General features: G+C 40.2%; 1 protein-coding gene across 3 annotated transcripts in view; it reads right to left on the bottom strand.

Moving 5' to 3' along the window:
• Nucleotides 1-256: 256 nt before the first annotated feature.
• The window catches only part of LOC124133566 (sodium-coupled monocarboxylate transporter 2-like), a 144,778-nt gene continuing 127,930 nt past the window's right edge, over nt 257-17,104 (bottom strand). For 2 of the 3 annotated variants that reach the window (XM_046498006.2, XM_046498007.2), the window contains 8 exons: nt 16,337-16,425; nt 13,132-13,247; nt 12,428-12,495; nt 11,249-11,335; nt 5,240-5,451; nt 4,919-5,016; nt 3,248-3,366; nt 1,090-2,813 (listed from right to left, as the gene is read on the bottom strand). In XM_046498006.2, coding sequence (XP_046353962.2) covers nt 2,757-2,813; nt 3,248-3,366; nt 4,919-5,016; nt 5,240-5,451; nt 11,249-11,335; nt 12,428-12,495; nt 13,132-13,247; nt 16,337-16,425 — 846 coding nt within the window. In that variant the 3' untranslated portion in view covers nt 1,090-2,756. Of the gene's footprint in view, nt 633-1,089; nt 2,814-3,247; nt 3,367-4,918; nt 5,017-5,239; nt 5,452-11,248; nt 11,336-12,427; nt 12,496-13,131; nt 13,248-16,336; nt 16,426-17,104 lie in introns of those variants that run through there. The other variant, XM_046498005.2, reaches the window with a different exon arrangement.

Genomic DNA, 17,104 nt, shown 5'->3' with positions numbered 1-17,104 from the left:
TGTGCAGATTGGATAACACTTCATTAGTAATGTGCAGATTGGGATAACACTTCCTTAGTAATGTGCAGATTCTAGTACTTTCTTGAGTTGAGTCCCTGTCGACCCAGTATCGTTGTCACAAGAGGTTGGTTGGTTGGTTGGTTTGTTGTTTAACGCCGCACTCAGCAATATTCCAGCTATATGACGGCGGTCTGTAAATAATCGAGTCTGGACCAGACAATCCAGTGATTAATATCATGAGCATCAATCCACGCAATTGGAATCGAAGACATGCATCAACCAAGTCAGCGAACCTGACCACCCGATCCCGTTAGTCGCCTTTTACGGCAAGCATGGGATGCTGAAGACCTATTCTACCCCGGATTCTTCACGGGTCCACAAGAGGTTGGAGATGAAATATTGTTCCTTAATGTATTCAAACAATTGTTTACAATATTGGCAAGGTATACTTAATACATAAAAACAAGTAGAATTTTTTTTTTTTAAATCTTTGCTTGAATGTAAATTATACTTGGCAGATATAACTAACCTATACCACAGGAGGACATTAAGTAAATTTCATTGACTCCGAATACAGAAATGTTGTGGAAGGCTTTGTGATTTAGAAGTCATGTGTCCAATATGTCTCATACCTGAAACAGAATACCATGCCCTGTACAGTAAACTACGTTTATAACGAACACACTTATAACGAACAGAAGGATATAACGAAGTGCTTTTGGTCCTGCCCTTTTGCTATATATGCTGTGCATATGCTAATAACGAACTCAGGTTATAACGAACTAAAATTAGTGGTTCCTTTGACTTCTGTATAACCGTTGTTTACTGTATATGAAATAGAACGTAATAAATTAACTTGCATAAGCAATAGTGTTCATATCGGTGTGTTCTTCAAATCTAAACATAAGGAAATCATGCTCGAAATATAAAACATTGTCTATACTATATTCCATTCTAAAGGAGATATGTGAAAGTTAAATTGTTTGATAGGCATTACTTAGAAGTTGACGAATGACAAGGTAGAAACAATTTTATGGATAACAACTTCTGTAAAACTGTGAAAAGCGACGTTTCGGTATAGATTCTTACACCGTTGTCAAGCAAGACTGAATGAGGGACATAGTACAGAATATATATAGTAGATGGAGGATTAACAGTAACAACAATTGCATACAGGAGTGGGATAACATAGGTAGGTGTTGACAACAAAGGGATGATGCTGTGACAACACGGTGGACAGAGAACACATAGGTGGAAGCCAATAGGGACATGAAGCCAATAAACAGGATAAATGATTATTGCTTGATGAGTTCATAGTAGGCGGATGGGATGAAATAGCCTTGATCTCTGTTGATTGATGACTTGTGGCTATGTGGCTTGTGTACTATGTCCCTCATTCAGTCTTGCTTGACAACGGTATAAGGATCTATACCGAAACGTCGCTTTTCACAGTATTAAAGAAGTTGTTATCCATAAAATTGTGACTACCTTGTTATGTGACAGTTGTATATCCTGCCTGTATTCGTTAATCACTTTTTCTGTAAAATATCTACAACACATATCAGATATGTGTTTGAGCCCTGTTAAGTGGTATTCCGGATGCCGCAGAGTAGGACGCCGGATGCCATGAAATGTAGATCTGGTACCGATACCAATATTTCAAAAGCCGGGTGAAAATCCCAGGCTAATCTACGTATATCAGCTGTGCACACTGATATGACTCAACACAACCTGCTCACATCCCTGCTCAAGACTCACTAATGGAAAATACGTGTTTCCTTTAGACTAACAATAATACAGGACACGGATTGCCTGTCACGCTGAGGCGAGGCAACCACTCTCCAGATCACCCAATGCATCAGCCGAAACATTTTACAGTCAGTTCACAACTTAACATGGCTGTCAAATGATTTTTTCTTAGGTTCTTTATTTTTATCCATGTAACTTTACAACCTTCTCGAGATTTGAATCGGACCACAAACGACATATAATCATGTCTAATATTTTGAGATGTTACAGTCAATGTGTAAAATGACTCCAATTTCAAAACGCCAAAATATTTAAGACATTTTACTTTTATTTCTGCATTTATTATATCATGATAACGAATTCCAAACATTTGTATGCTCTATTTCATACCCGAGTGACTGAAAATGATAGGCTTAAAAGAAAACAAAAGTCAATCTATATTCTGAAAGTTCTTTTGACTTCTTATCCCAGCATAATTAATCTAGTGTGATGTTTTTTAACCTCCTTCAACTTCTTTATAACTGTTAGTCAATCATTCGGAAAAAATATTTGCAAAATGACCGAGTAGTCAATTTACACATTGACTGTAACAGACATACCGTACTTGAACATAAATTTGGACCATATGCTGATGATATAGAAATATTTCTAGATGGGACATAGGAAAGTGCAGCTTTTGCTAATTTTAAGGATTATTCTAATAAATTTTCTGGATTATAAATTAATATTGATACAAGTTTACTATTGGCAAGCTGTAACATAAAAATATGTCGGGATCTGAAATAAGAGTGGCACAGGGGACTAATAATATATGGGTAATCAATACACAAAAGAACATGTTTGAGATCAAATGTTAGGAGGACAGGATATTAACATTGATTCTTTAGTATATGTCTTCACTTCAACCTCCATGAGGGAGGACCTTTGATAACTCTAGCATCTTTCCACTAAAACACAATCCTACATGGAGCCAATATTGGAAACCATGTATACCATATTTGAACATATCAGAAGCCTGAATCCTTCACGTCGGTATCGCCGTTGACAGGCGCCGCTTGGTATTCCTTGAAAAGATAAAAAGTTAGTTAGAATCGATTGCCTTGGGTGTAAAATAACATAGTAGCAAATAGGGTAGGAAGGCAAAGTGTGTGTGTGTGTGTGTGTGTGTGTGTGTGTGTGTGTGTGTGTGTGTGTGTGTGTGTGTGTGTGTGTGTGTTTTTCTTGTGTTTTCTGTCTAAAACATGTACTGCCACACATGCTTTAAATATTCTAACAATCACAACTTTGCATTTGTTACTTACTTTTGTTTATATCCTTGTTTGTAAATGTCTGTGCATAAATGAGTGCATACCATCCTATCACTGTCATCTTCCGCGGCAATGGGCCCACGAATTCAGATTGTTTCATTCAAAGGTTGTTATTATGATTCAGTATGAGTCTGATTAAGCCTGAACAGTAAAGGGTATTTTGCAAAGTCATGGTAGATTTCTCATTGTACCTGTTCTGGTGCACTGCATCTAAAGACAGACAGAAGGCTCTCCGGCAGACAGGGGCAAATTACGTCCAGTACCGGATGGCTGTACTTAGCCGCTCCAGGTGGTCCTTTACAAAACCGCCCTGGAAAACAAAGGAACTGAGTGAATGAACAGACGTTTACCAGATTTGTGAAACCCAAAATCACGGATATGCTACTGACAAACCTAGAAACATTATCCAAATGTCAACCAAAGACAGGGCGGTCGGGTAGCCTAGTGGTTAAAACGTTCGCTCGTCAAGCCGAAGACCCGGGTTCGATTCCCGACATGGGTACTATGTGTGAAGCCCATTCCTGGTGTCCCCTGCCGTGATTTTGCTGGAATATTGCTAAAAGCGGCGTAAAACCATACTCATACTCAACCAAAGACTGATCTAGCGTTACCGGCTGGATCTGGGGTTGTCGTTGGCGCCGACCATCTCATCCAAAACATGTTCTATGAGGAGTGGTCTGGAGAAACAGCCGACCATGGCAGTACAGCAATATTGTTCTGCCTCAGAGGGTGTGTTACAACACGTGCAACATGTGGGCGGATGGTCATGCTGCAACGTCACGTTACGTCCCTGCATTTGCAATCAGGGTAGAACATGATCTTGAACGATGTTGCCCCCGTGGCGTACGCCGGATGTTGTGTTTCCTAAACCGGTATCGTACGGTTCTGCCACTAATTGGTCTCAACCCAGGATTTGTCATAGGTGATGTGGCAGTTTTGTCTCGATTCCCAAGATGCACCAACCAAATATGGTTGTGACATCGCACGTGGGCGACCGGCCCGTGGCAAGTCGTGAGTGTTGCCCTGCTGTAGATAACACCACCAAAGAGATGATGTGTTTCGATGAACAGCACAATATCTGGTAAATTCGTTTTGCGCCTTTCCCGTTTGCAGCAAACCCACGACGCGTGGATGTTGCTTTTCAGCAAGCTGTGGCATTGCGTGAGCGTTATTTTGAAACAAAAGTGTTTTTATGACCACCTGATATAGCTAAACAACGACTGTGTGAACATCATACTTCAAACAATAACGCAAACATCCAAATTAAACGCTGTGCATGAACATGCACATGCACGTGTAAATTGTAAATCAATCTAAAGTCGAGGAGATGTCTTCATGAATATGTATTAAAAGATGCATAATGTAATTTCAGAATCAATTTTCTCTTGTTAAAGTTTATATTAAGCATCGTTACTTTTTTTCCGCTAGTGTATACACACACACATTGGCATATTAATGTCAGAGTAGACAAAATGCCAATTTTGTCTTTCTCTTTTCTGATGAAATCTTTACATCCGAAATTTCTTAAAAACCCTTTTAAAAATGAGTGAGTGAGTGAGTGAGTTGGGTTTAACGCACTTGGAACAGTATTCCAGTTATATCACGGCGTGTCAGCTTACTGTGGGAAGTGATAAAGGTTTCAGATATTTACCACTTTGGTGAAACCCTCGATCACAGGTGTAGTTCTGACATAGAAACATTATCGGAACGAACTGGGTTTCAAACCAACAATCATAGGTTTCTGACGGGCCCAAGGGACCCTACTCTGCACAGCGAATTGCGGCGCCTTCAAATTTAATTAAATTAAAACCCTTAATTGGGTATTCACTTTTGGTCATTATACTGAATAGGAGCATACATACGAGTAGCAAGGCTCACTAGTACTCCGATGCCGACGGTGACAGTCATTCCGGTAGCAGTGTAGTTGAGATAGGATAAATCATATATTGAATAGTAGTTTCTGCAAAAGAAAATATAAGCAATCTGAATTTTCGGGAACAATAATCCGTTCATACTTAACAATACCCATTATTCTAACTCAGCTTCAAACCCCGGGAATTTATGTACACGAGCAATCGAACCCGCGTCTTTGGCACGCCAATCGAACACTCGGGGCACTGTTCCTTCGCTCTTTAAATTACACGAGATGGCCTTATCTACAAAAAGCAATGATTCCCACCTACTTTTCAGATATTTCAGATTCACTAGCTTGAACGATGTCGCCTTTGGTGATGTTGTAAACACTTTGTAGATCTGTATTGTTGTAACCAGTTGTCTCCCAGTTGCAACCGTCGACGGAGGTGTAGGATGTTGGCGTTGACACCCCGTTCACATAGGCACCGATACCAATCCACAACATGAACGCCAGGGAGGTAAAGAAACCAGCGGTGGCACCCTATGTAACACAACAGAAAACTAAGGGTCTGCTTTGAATTAAAAAAACCCAACATTATATGTTACATCGCCAAGAACAATGAAGAACGAAGCGTCGTTTATTTCACGATAAAACATTATTCTATCAATCTTAATTTCTGGAGATTCGTAATTTAAATACGGGTAAATGTTTTTAAAGCTTCTACAATTTATTAACATCCTTAAAAAGGCTGCACAACATTTTGCAAGCCCTCATGGTTAATTCTCCCTGCAGTGTATTATTGTACGATAAATAACTCGTCGTTTATTTCTGAAAATAGTTTGGGAGAGAGCATTATGTTTAACGCCAGAACAAGAAATATTAAAGCTATTTCAAAGCAATTTGTATGCACTCCATGTCATGAAACCCAGTGCTTTGTAGAGTGTGTGGTGCGTAAATGAAAGGCCAGAAAGGCCTAACAAGCAATTAATTGGGTTTGTGGGACCTCTTTGAAGATATGGGTAAAGTATGTCAATACAGGTACAATTTGCGCGAGATAAATGTGCGCGAGTTATGGCGTAAGGCAGATGCGCCACGCCACTTCAAATATTGAGTCACGTTTCCATGTCTGGAGGTTTATGGAAATGTTCATGTGCGCTCCTAGCAGAGTAGCACAGCACAGCACAGCACAGCACAGCACGACCAATAGGTCATAGCTCAGTGCGGTTGTCTCCCAAAACAACTACATGCCATAATCACTACATGCTACACTTGTCACGTGAAGATCCGGGGTAGAATAGGTCTTCAGCAACCCATGCTTGCCGTAAATGGCGACTATACTTGTCGTAAGAGGCGACTACCGGGATCGGGTGGTCAGGCTCGCTGACTTGTTTGATGCATGTCATCTTTTCCCAATTGCGTAGATCGATGCTCATGATGTAAATCCCTGGATTGTCTGTCCCAGACTCGATTATTTACACATACCGCCGCCATATAGCTGGAATATTGCTGAAGGCGGCGTTAAACAAAAAACAAACAAACATGCAATTCCAGCAATATCACGGCGGGGGACACCAGAAATGGGCTTCACACATTGTACTCAAGTCGGGATTCGAACCCGGGTCTTCGGAGTGACGAGCGAACGCTTGTACCACTAGGCTACCCGACCGCCCCGTATGTTTTAAGACTAGTCCATATAAGGATGAAGGGAGCAAGCAGGGAATTGGCTGCCAACTGGACCATTAACTCTGTTGTAGACTGTAGTGCTCGTGGCATGTAGTTATTTTGGAAGGATGCCCTCATCCACGGAATACCGGCATTTGCAGGAGATCAAAAATCAATGGCATGTACAGATACTGTGTTGTCTGTCCTCAATGAACATGCTAAATTCAAAACGTGGCAACCATTGGACAAAATACACGCGCACAGACTTTCGTGTTAAACGTGTAAATGCAAATCGCCCTCCCCCAATGATTGCTTAGCTACATTCGTCTGACGACAAAGTTCGTACCTTGAAAGCGAGACCCACATTCAAGGAAGGGGAACTTGGAATTTCTAGTGACCTAACGTCACGTCAACGTCAACGTCAACAGCTTCAGGCACTTAAGGGCACCAACACTTTTGGGTATTTCAAAGATGGTCGTTTGATGACAAAACCCCTCACCATCGAAACAACATCAACAACGTTTAGCACTACAGACACGACACGAGAAAGCCGATCTTTTCATAGAAGACCGGATGGAAAAACAGTGTCACATGCTTCTATCAGCTAGGATATTGGCCGAGGCCCGAATAGTTTTTCACAAGATCCTAACACTATCAACACCGGTGTTACGTTAAACGTTGATTGTCCAAGCGAAACATTCACCTTTCCAAGTTGGAATATTAACTGACTTCGAAACAAAATTGATGATGCTGATTTTATATCATACTTACAACAATTTAAAATAGCATGTCTTGTGGAAACTTTTGTGGACTGTAGTTTTGATAATAACTGTTTAGTTGGTTATGATATTTATTATAGTCCAGAAATAAAATTATCTGACTACGGAAGGCTGTCAGGTGGTATTTGTGTCCATCAATCCGTCAGTAAATTTTGTATGTTAATTAAATCAGATGTAGATAATCTCCTGTGCTTGAACATATCAAAAGTGTTACTTACAATTGACATAAATGTAAACTTGCTATGTACATATATACCACCAGCTGGTTCGCCGTATTATAGCCATATGGTCTCAAATCATGATCATCTTGAAAAGTTTATATTAAATAATCAGTCGCAGCTTAAAGATTCTATCAGTGTAGTCTGTGGAGATATGAATGCTCGTACTGGTCAACAAAACAATCCTCTAGTCGATATACAAAACGATTTTGTTCATAGTAACTGTCCATTCCCCGAAGATGAAAACGTATGTGTTGGAGATCGGAAATCCCATGACACCGTTATTAATAAATTTGGTCAGATGCTGCTAGATATGTTGTATACATTTCAGTTGTTCATTGTCAATGGGAGAGTGTATGGGAATACCCTTGGAGAATTTACCTATTGTGGAAACCAAGGTGCGAGCGTTAATGATTATTTTATATGTTCCCCCGATTTCTTCGATTATATTAAGATGTTGGATATTGGCGATCGTCTAGAATCTGATCATTTACCTTTTGAATTGACTTGTAGTTCCCTCATATGAATCAAACATATACCAAATTAAAATATGAGGGTGTCACTAAGAAGAAACTAATATGGAATGACCAACTTTCGAACAACTTTCTGAGCAAACTACAAGAAAGTATAACATATTTTAAACAGTTAATTCTAGATAAACTTGATAATAATATTGAGGGGCCAATTGATGACTTTGTTGAAATTATGCTAAATTCAGCAGCTTGTATGAGAAAACAATTAAAACTGAACATGGATAAAACTAAAACTTTTAACTATGGATGTAGAATTGCAAGGCGTAACGCCCGCAAAGCACTACGAAGATTTAGAACTGAGAGAAATATTGCGAAAGTAGGAAGAAATATAAAAAGTTGCTCTCGGAAATACATATTTGATATGCGTAGACATAGACAAGACTAACTGAAAAAGTCTATGAACAACCCTTCTGGGTTCTGGAAACAAGTACGATCTCTTCAGAATAGTTCTTCTGCTACAGATAACATAACAAAGTCGCAGTGGCTTAGTCATTTTAAGAAGGTTTTTTCAAATGATGCAATATTCATTATGACAATTGATGATATGCAAAATTATTTTAGTGAATGCTACACGGATGTTGATGAAGTTCTGCTAGATTCACCGATTGTTGAAAACGAAATATTAGATACGATAAATCACCTCAAGAAGGGAAAAGCATCTGGTCCTGATGATGTAGTTATCGAAATGTTGAAGTGTTCTAATTTTGAATTTATGCCTTTTCTTTGCAAATGTTTCAATAAGTTATTTGAAAATGGAGTTTTGCCCAGCAATTGGTCATGTTCTATAATAATCCCCCTCCATGAAAAAAAGGTGACAGGAGTGACTCAGATAACTATAGAGGTATTTCATTAATAAGCATTTTAGGAAAAGTATTTACTACAATATTAAACAATAGAATTTCTAAATGGGCGACCATGCGTGATAAGATTCCTGAATTTCAAGCTGGCTTCAGAAAAAGTTATTCCACCGTAGATCATGTATTTACACTTTATGCACTTATACAAAAAACCTTGTATGTGGCATATGTAGATTTTAAAAAGTCTTTTGATTCTGTTAATCACTTTAAGCTATGGACATGTCTACGAAAAGCTGGTTTACGTGGGAAAAAGGTTTACTATTCTAAAATCAATGCATTCTAATGTGAGATCATGTGTTCGTTGTGAGGATAGTTTAACAGATTTCTTTGATTGTCCTTTGGGCCTAAGACAAGGCTGTATTTTGAGTCCGATCTTATTTTCATTTTTCATTAATGAATTATATTACGAAATAGCTGCCAGTGGTAAACATGGTATCCAAATGTTTCCAGATTTGAAAGAAATATTAATGTTACTTTTCGCAAATGATGTCATCCTAGAGTCAGATACTGTTGTTGGTCTACAAAGACAATTAAATATTTTTTTTTGTACATACACGAAAGAATGGAAATTATCAGTAAATTTGGAAAAATCTTAAATTGTGATCTTCAGAAAAGGCGGTCCAATATATAGCGTCGAAAGAGAGATGGTCATTCGATGGTCAGTTAGTCAATATAGTAGATCACAACTCATATTTAGGAATCTAGTTTTCACACACAATGCGTGCAAAGAAAGCTTTAATAAGTGTAATGTCTACTGCTCATAAAGTTGGATCGATGTCACCTAATATCTTCTTTAAGCTTTTTGATACCCAGATACAACCAATTTATTGCATGGTTCTGAAGTATGGGAATTTCAACGTTATGACTGTTTTGAGAAGGTTCTTTGTGTCGGATCTTCTACAACAAATTGCATGGTTTATGGTGAATGTGGTAGATACCCATTATATATTCAGATCAGATGTTTAAAATACTGGTTTAAAATCCTTCATATGCATGAACAAGGTCTCCCCAATTTAGCTTATAACACGCTTCTACATTTAGATAACATGGGAAAGAATACTTGGACATCGCATATAAGAAATCTTTTATTTTCGCTTGGTTTTGGTTTTATATGGCTATGCCAGTCAGTTGGAAATGTAAATATGTTTCTTAATAAATTTCGGAATCGGTCTATAATTATGTTCTACCAAGAATGGCACTCCACTTTAGAGGATAGTTCACGTTATGAATATTACAAAACTTTCAAGACTTTACTTCAACCAGAAATATATTTATCAGTACTCACTACGGAAAACTTAAGAAAACAGTTAATTAATTATCGACTTGGTTTGCTAGACCTATTTGTAAAAGAAGGAAGAAAATTGTCCATTGAAAAAATGAAAAGAATTTGTCCATTGTGTAATCAAGAGATAGAAAATGAGTTTCATTTTGTGTTTGTCTGTCCATTTTACAATGATCTCCGAAAGAAATATTTAAAAGATTATTTAACAGCAATGTCACCGATAAACGCCTTTGTAGTTATGCTGAGGACAAAGAACGAATCAAATATATTAAATCTTTCTCTTTATATTAAGCATGCATTAGCCAAAAGAAATGAATTAATCAAACAACGTGTATATCCCAATGTGTAACATTTATGATTGTATCTATATGCCTAACTCTTTCTTGTATATGGGCCGGGGGCCTTTTGTACAATAAACTTCTTTTGACTTTGACACCCCACAGCTTGTGTGGCCCTGGATTTGTTTAGAATGTCAAACACCCAGGTACTGCTTTTCCCAACCTATTGGAAACACCCTTAGTTCAATCCTATTGGACATCTGTGGGATAAACTCGATCGTCTTGAAGCATCCAACAATCTCACCAACTCTTTGCAGTGAGTGAGTGAGTGAGTGAGTTGGGTTTAACGCCGCTTTTAACACTATTCCAGTTATATCACGGCGTGTCAGCTTAATGTGGGAGGAAAGCCCGAAGTGATGCACGTCTCAGACGTTTACCACTTCGGTGAAACCCACGAGCACGGGTATGGTGCTGACAAACCTAGAAACATAATCGGGGCGAACCTTGATTCGAACCCACAATCATAGGTTTCGGGCGTGTCCAAGGGACGCAACTCTGCACAGCGAATCGCGGCGCCTTAGACGACTCGGCCACCCGTGCCCCCCGCCGCCAGATGACAAAGGCTACCAAAGTGATGCCATTTGACTTTCGATGATTTGCGATATTATTTATATTAATCGATATGTATATATTAATCGATATGTATATATCTCATGTCCTGTACGTACAACAGAATTTGCGCAGGGACAGAACATTCCGAGGACAAAGAGTCCGAACAGTGGGCCATCCATGATGCTCTGTATCGAGTAGCACATCTGAAAGTAAGTAAATGCTATTATTATCCATCACGTTCAATAAAGGTTAGTGAACACAACTCCATAGAGATCGCACTGTGTAATGCAGACACTATTATGACGTAGTACAGCAACCCATGCTTGCCGTAAAAGGCGACTATGCTTGTCGTAAGAGGCGACTAACGGGATCGGGTGGTCTGGCTCGCTGACTTGGTTGATGCATGTCATCGATCCCAATTGCGTGGATCGATGCTCATGATGTCAATCAATGGATTGTCTGGTCCAGACTTGATTACTTACAGACCGCCGTCATATTGCTGGAATATTGCTGAGTGCGGCGTTAAACAACAAACAAACAACAAACACTGTCGGCGCTTTGATAGCACCGTGAACTACTCGCCACATTTGGTAATATAAAAGCAAGGACTGGTCGGCTTGTAATCAGCATAATGTGTCTGAGTGGGTAAACCATATTAAACAGTGGCATGGTATCTCAGTGTGCTTGCACAAATAAAACCGACATTTATCCGGACATCCGATGGAAATGCCCTAAAACTTTTAGAAAGCTTAAACACACACACACACACACACACACACACACACACACACACACACACGTGTATGCATTTCTCTATATTAAATGAGTGAAATAATCTTTGGACGCGACGTTAAGCCCCATTTCACCTCATCCCTCTTTCTAGACTTTCAGGTAAGTTAAGGAGGGACCAATCTGTTTCCTTACCTGAAGGACCGCCTCCAAGGTCTAGTGGTAGAGCGTCCGCCCGGAGAGCGGAAGGTCCGGGGTTCGATCCCCGCCTGCCTCATACCAAAAGACGTTAAAAGATGGTACTTGTTGTTACCCTGTCTGGCGCTCGGCATTAAGGGGCTAAAACAAGGACTGGTCGGCTCGGAGTCAGTATACTGTGTCTGAGTGGGATATTCATGTTAAACTGCGGCATGGTATCTCAGTGAGCTAGCACTATAAATCGGCATTAGTCCGGACTAGTACAAGCAGCCACACACACAAACACACACACGTGCATGCACGTCGCTATATAAGTGCAATAATCTTGGACGAGACGTTAAACCCCATTTCACCTCACCCCACCTTACCTGAAGAATATTTCCAAAGGATGAAACGAGGTAGGCGACAGCTAAACTCACTGCTCCACACAGCAGGACTACAAGAAAATGATGACATTTGTCAACAGTCTCCATGCGGCGGAACTAGGATTACATGGGTTAATAGAAGTCACCATCCTTACTCACACTCCGGCGCAGTGGTGACGTAGCATAACACCACTGCCACAGGCTAATTTGCATATCACGTGACCAGACTTTTCTCTTGTTTGCAAACAGGCGCGTTTTATTCTGAAATCAGAACATACTGGCCAAACGCAAGCCCTTTGGTGCGCTTTACATATTGTTTTGCATAATTATATAGATATGGTACTACAACTACAACGGTGAGGTGCATGACGGTATATCTTTACATCAAAGTGACGTTATCGCTAGCTTTCCGTATGGCTTCGATGACAGCACGTGGAGCCGTACAACCAATGTAAACAAAGGATAACTACACAAATGGAAATAGTACTTTTCGTTTTAGGATATATTATCAGTGAAAGTTAACCATTCTATGACATATGTTTATTTAAATGTGTAGAATTGTAAAAACTGAAACAGATGAAAAACACATGCAATATCTTGAATGGACTGTGAAAGATGTGACGAATTGTCGCATGGCGTGACCCGTGACAGAGGTACTATGGCGGCTGCCGACTTCAGGGAACTCTGGGTAGGAGAGTGATCCTTACCAAGGCATTTGGAGACAACGGTGGCCCGGAAGTCCGTGATTCTTGTGCAGCAGAAAACCCGGATGTAATCTTCGAGAATGACAGCTGCCAGGGCGTTGAGACCTGACGAAAGGGTGCTGGAAAAGGGAAAAATTGGTCCTTAAATCTCATGGCTATCATAACGTCTTTACTGGAATATTTTTAATCCTATTACAGTTGACTACGGTTATAACGAACTCGAGGGGGCCACTAATTTTAGTTCGTAATAACCGTAGTTCGTTATAAGCATACATACAGCATATATATAACAAATGGTCGGGACTAAAAGTAGGCTCGTTATATCCGTCAGTTCGTTATAAGCGTGTTCGTTATAAACGTAGTTTACTGTATCTGTAGATTCGATGATTTCCAATGATCCGTTCACATGTTTTCACCCCTACTTTCCCGTTAACGGCCAAAGAAATATGTTTCGGCGGGTAACTGAGACTAGTTATTCTCTGGCATTAAGGTTATATTTACTTGAACTGGGTCGATGTTTCTGCTGGTAGACTGACGTCCCCCAGTTGATCATAAGCTCAGTAGCATGTATTAATTCAGCCATCTACAGTCAACAAACTGCCCACCCCCTGCCACACACACACGCAACGTTTTCATTTGCGCAGTGGAATCTCTGTACTTGTTAACAGTACTGGCAACGTCTTTGACTTTCATATATTAATGCAAGGTTAAGCACATTTCTCGTAACTATTTCAAACGAGAATTAAACGCTAATTTGTTTCGAATTAAACTATCATTTTAATCGAAGTACCCATTTTATTCACAATGGATGCTGTATCACTGTCTTTTTAAGATCCATTGATGTAATTCTCATGTACTGGACCTGACCATGTATACATTCGTCTGTGTTAATGGTGTCTGGATGCGATGTGTATGTACTTTTTATGTCAAAAATATCACAAGACCATTGTGAAATTATTTTGTTTATAATAATAAGGTAATGTAGGTTCATATTTACCCTGGACACTGATCTCAATACTATAACAGGTCTTGTGAAGAAAAACTCAGGCAACAAATCAACCCTTATCTTTTTGTGTAAATTTCCAGGTGCCATCGGTAGAGCAGGATATGTGTACCCTTTTCGCGAACACCCGGTATCATCACTGATTTTCGGTGATCAATTAATATAATTTTCATCGCTAGTTTGCCTTTTACGCCGAATGGAATCTGTTTAGGCGGATAACAGAGACCTTTCTTCTCTGGCGATAACGTTGTATACAAGACGACCCCCCCCCCCCCCCCCCGCCGTTATGGTTACACAAATTGTCGAGCTTGAATCGATTTCTATTCTGTTCATTCCTATATGTTTCTTTCAACTCAAACAAATATGTTCAAATCATAATATCAACGCCAGAGAATAATCAGTTTCCATTATCTGCCCCTAAATAATCCGTTGGGCATAACAGTAAAATAGTGATGAAAATTATATACACAAAGAAAAAAGTTAAGCACACCCCTATTTCTGAACCATAACAAATGGCAAAAATCATGGCATGGGATGATTGACCACATGAGCTGGGCGATACCAATGTCACCGGACAGAACAAACATTTCACAACAAATAAAGACGATATTGGTGAGTTGTGATTGAAATTTACTGACAAAAACATCATGGTAACACAGGTACTGTTTTTTACCTTAGACAATACCTTAAAAAAGTATGGAGCTAACGAGTTACGTTTGATGTTTCATGTGAAAATGTTCCTTAACGTCTCTACTTGACATGACACGTGAAACAGATCAGTAGCGGGTATAACCTCCACTTGCCTGGATGACGCATTCCACCCTACGTCTCATGCCTCCAGTCAGACGTTGGATCTGTTGATTGGTCAACAACAACCACTCCTGATGCAATGCTGCTTCCAATTGGCGTAAATCTTGTACAGGAGGATATCGTGCCTGTATGCACCGCCCCAGAATATCCCAAACATGTTCAAGGGGGTTCATATCTGGGCTCGTTGCTGGACAGGGTAGAGTCGTTATTGCATTGGCCCTCATGTATTCCACGACTGCATGCGAACGATGAGGACTGACATTGTCATCTATGTACTGCGGTCGAGTAGCAAGAGGGTGGTTGTCAAAATGAGGAAAGACGACTGGCCTCAAAACGTCCCGGATGGACTGAGCCCCTGTTAAGTTGCCCCTTATGGTGACCAAATCCAACCTGGAAGCATGAGAGATACACCCCCAAACCATTACCGAGCCCCCGCCGTATGCAACAGTCGATTTAATGTTCCTGGGGGTGTAGGCCGTGTTCCGGTGCCTCCAAACTCTCGTTCTTCCATCAGTGACCTGGAGCAGAAAGCGACTTTCATCTGACCAATGGACTCGTCCAAGTTCTCAGATTCCAGTTCTGTCGCGCAATACACCATGCTAAACGAGCAGCTTTGTGGTGATCTCTCAACAAGGGACGCTTTAGCCCTCAGTCCTGCTGCTTTCAGCCGGTTCCTGACGGTTCTGATGCTGAAACGACGATTGGGCAACCTCAGCTGTTTACGCGAGTACTTGTTAACAAGGGTTCTCGGTGTAGGAGACGAAGAAGGTCCCTGTCTTCGCGATGTGTTGTCACAGGGGGTCTTCCGGATCTGGGACGGTCCTGTACATCACCGGTCTGAGCATGTTTCTCGACTAAACGGTTTACGACAGTGTGATGATACCCCAAATTCCGACCAATGGCGTTACAAGACATTCCTGCGTTCTGAATGCCGATCATTTGCCATCTTGTGGCGTTTGATAATCGCCTTCGTGCCATGGTCACACAATGTCACGGAATAACTGTTTAAAACCGAGCTTAAGAAAGCAATTGTAACGTTTTGATATACTGCTTTAAGAGATACCGAGAGAAGCATGCTGCACGGGCATACCATACATGTCACGTGAGTTTTCGTCACGCATGACTGATTACATCATCTCGAGAATTCTTCCCGTAATTTTATCTTTCCTGACTGTTTCAAATATCGGGACCAAACAATAATGAAATATATTAGAGTGTGCTTAACTTTTCTCTTTGTTTATATATATGGATCATTGAATAAAAGTGATAAGGTGAGGGTAAGCAGTGAAATTGATGCCATTGATGAAATTTGTTTCGTCGGATAATCGAGACTCTGTATTCTCTGGCGTTGAGTTTTATATATTCATATATTCATTGTGATGACTGAAACCTTACCTCAAGCTCCCGCTAAAGATGCATGCAAGGAAGATGCCAGGAAGCACTCGAGTGTTCACAAATATGTCCATTGCAAACAGTGGAAGGAGCTGAATCAAACAGTGATATCATCTTTTGGGCATTTAGAATTTAGATAGAGATACAGACAAACGTGTATATTTATTTTAGGTACCTACAATCTTAAATCGGAAGGCATTAAATATATCAGTACAGGTGGAACGCTACGATCATACACTCGGCGACTTATGAGAGACAATATATACATGGTAAAATACTTAATGATTAAACACATGAATATATACACTCTGCCAAAAAAGAAACGCAAAAGTAGCAAAATCGTAAATATCTGAGAGAATTGCTGAGATCCATAAAAAAAATAATATAAAAAATGAATTGGTAATTTCTGCATGATTGGGATTGAATTGTGTAGAAAGTATTAGGTACTACAGAAATTTGGTGAAAAACACAACCACGTGAGTCTGGTGCCGAAACACACCAACATGACATGCACGTGCATCACATCACTTGTTGGGTTATAAACGCGTTGGGTTTTCATTTGCATGCGATCACAATCTTACAGCAAGTGAACAGCGGAAACATGCCACGACTGACGGAAGCCCAACGTAACCACGCCATCGCCCGACTGCAACCAGGAGAATCATCTTCAACTGTAGCCAGGTTTTTCCACGGTGCACCAAGCACCATTTCAAGGCTTAGGAACCGTTAGCAGACACACGGCACAACACGTGACCTTCCCAGATCCGGTCG

The sequence above is a fragment of the Haliotis rufescens genome, unplaced genomic scaffold (assembly GCF_023055435.1).
Source record: "Haliotis rufescens isolate VD_foot unplaced genomic scaffold, xgHalRufe1.0.p SCAF_5, whole genome shotgun sequence".
In the NCBI taxonomy this organism is placed as follows: domain Eukaryota; kingdom Metazoa; phylum Mollusca; class Gastropoda; order Lepetellida; family Haliotidae; genus Haliotis; species Haliotis rufescens.
Note: the sequence above shows the minus strand (reverse complement) of the source record. Positions and strands in the feature narration are given on the sequence as shown.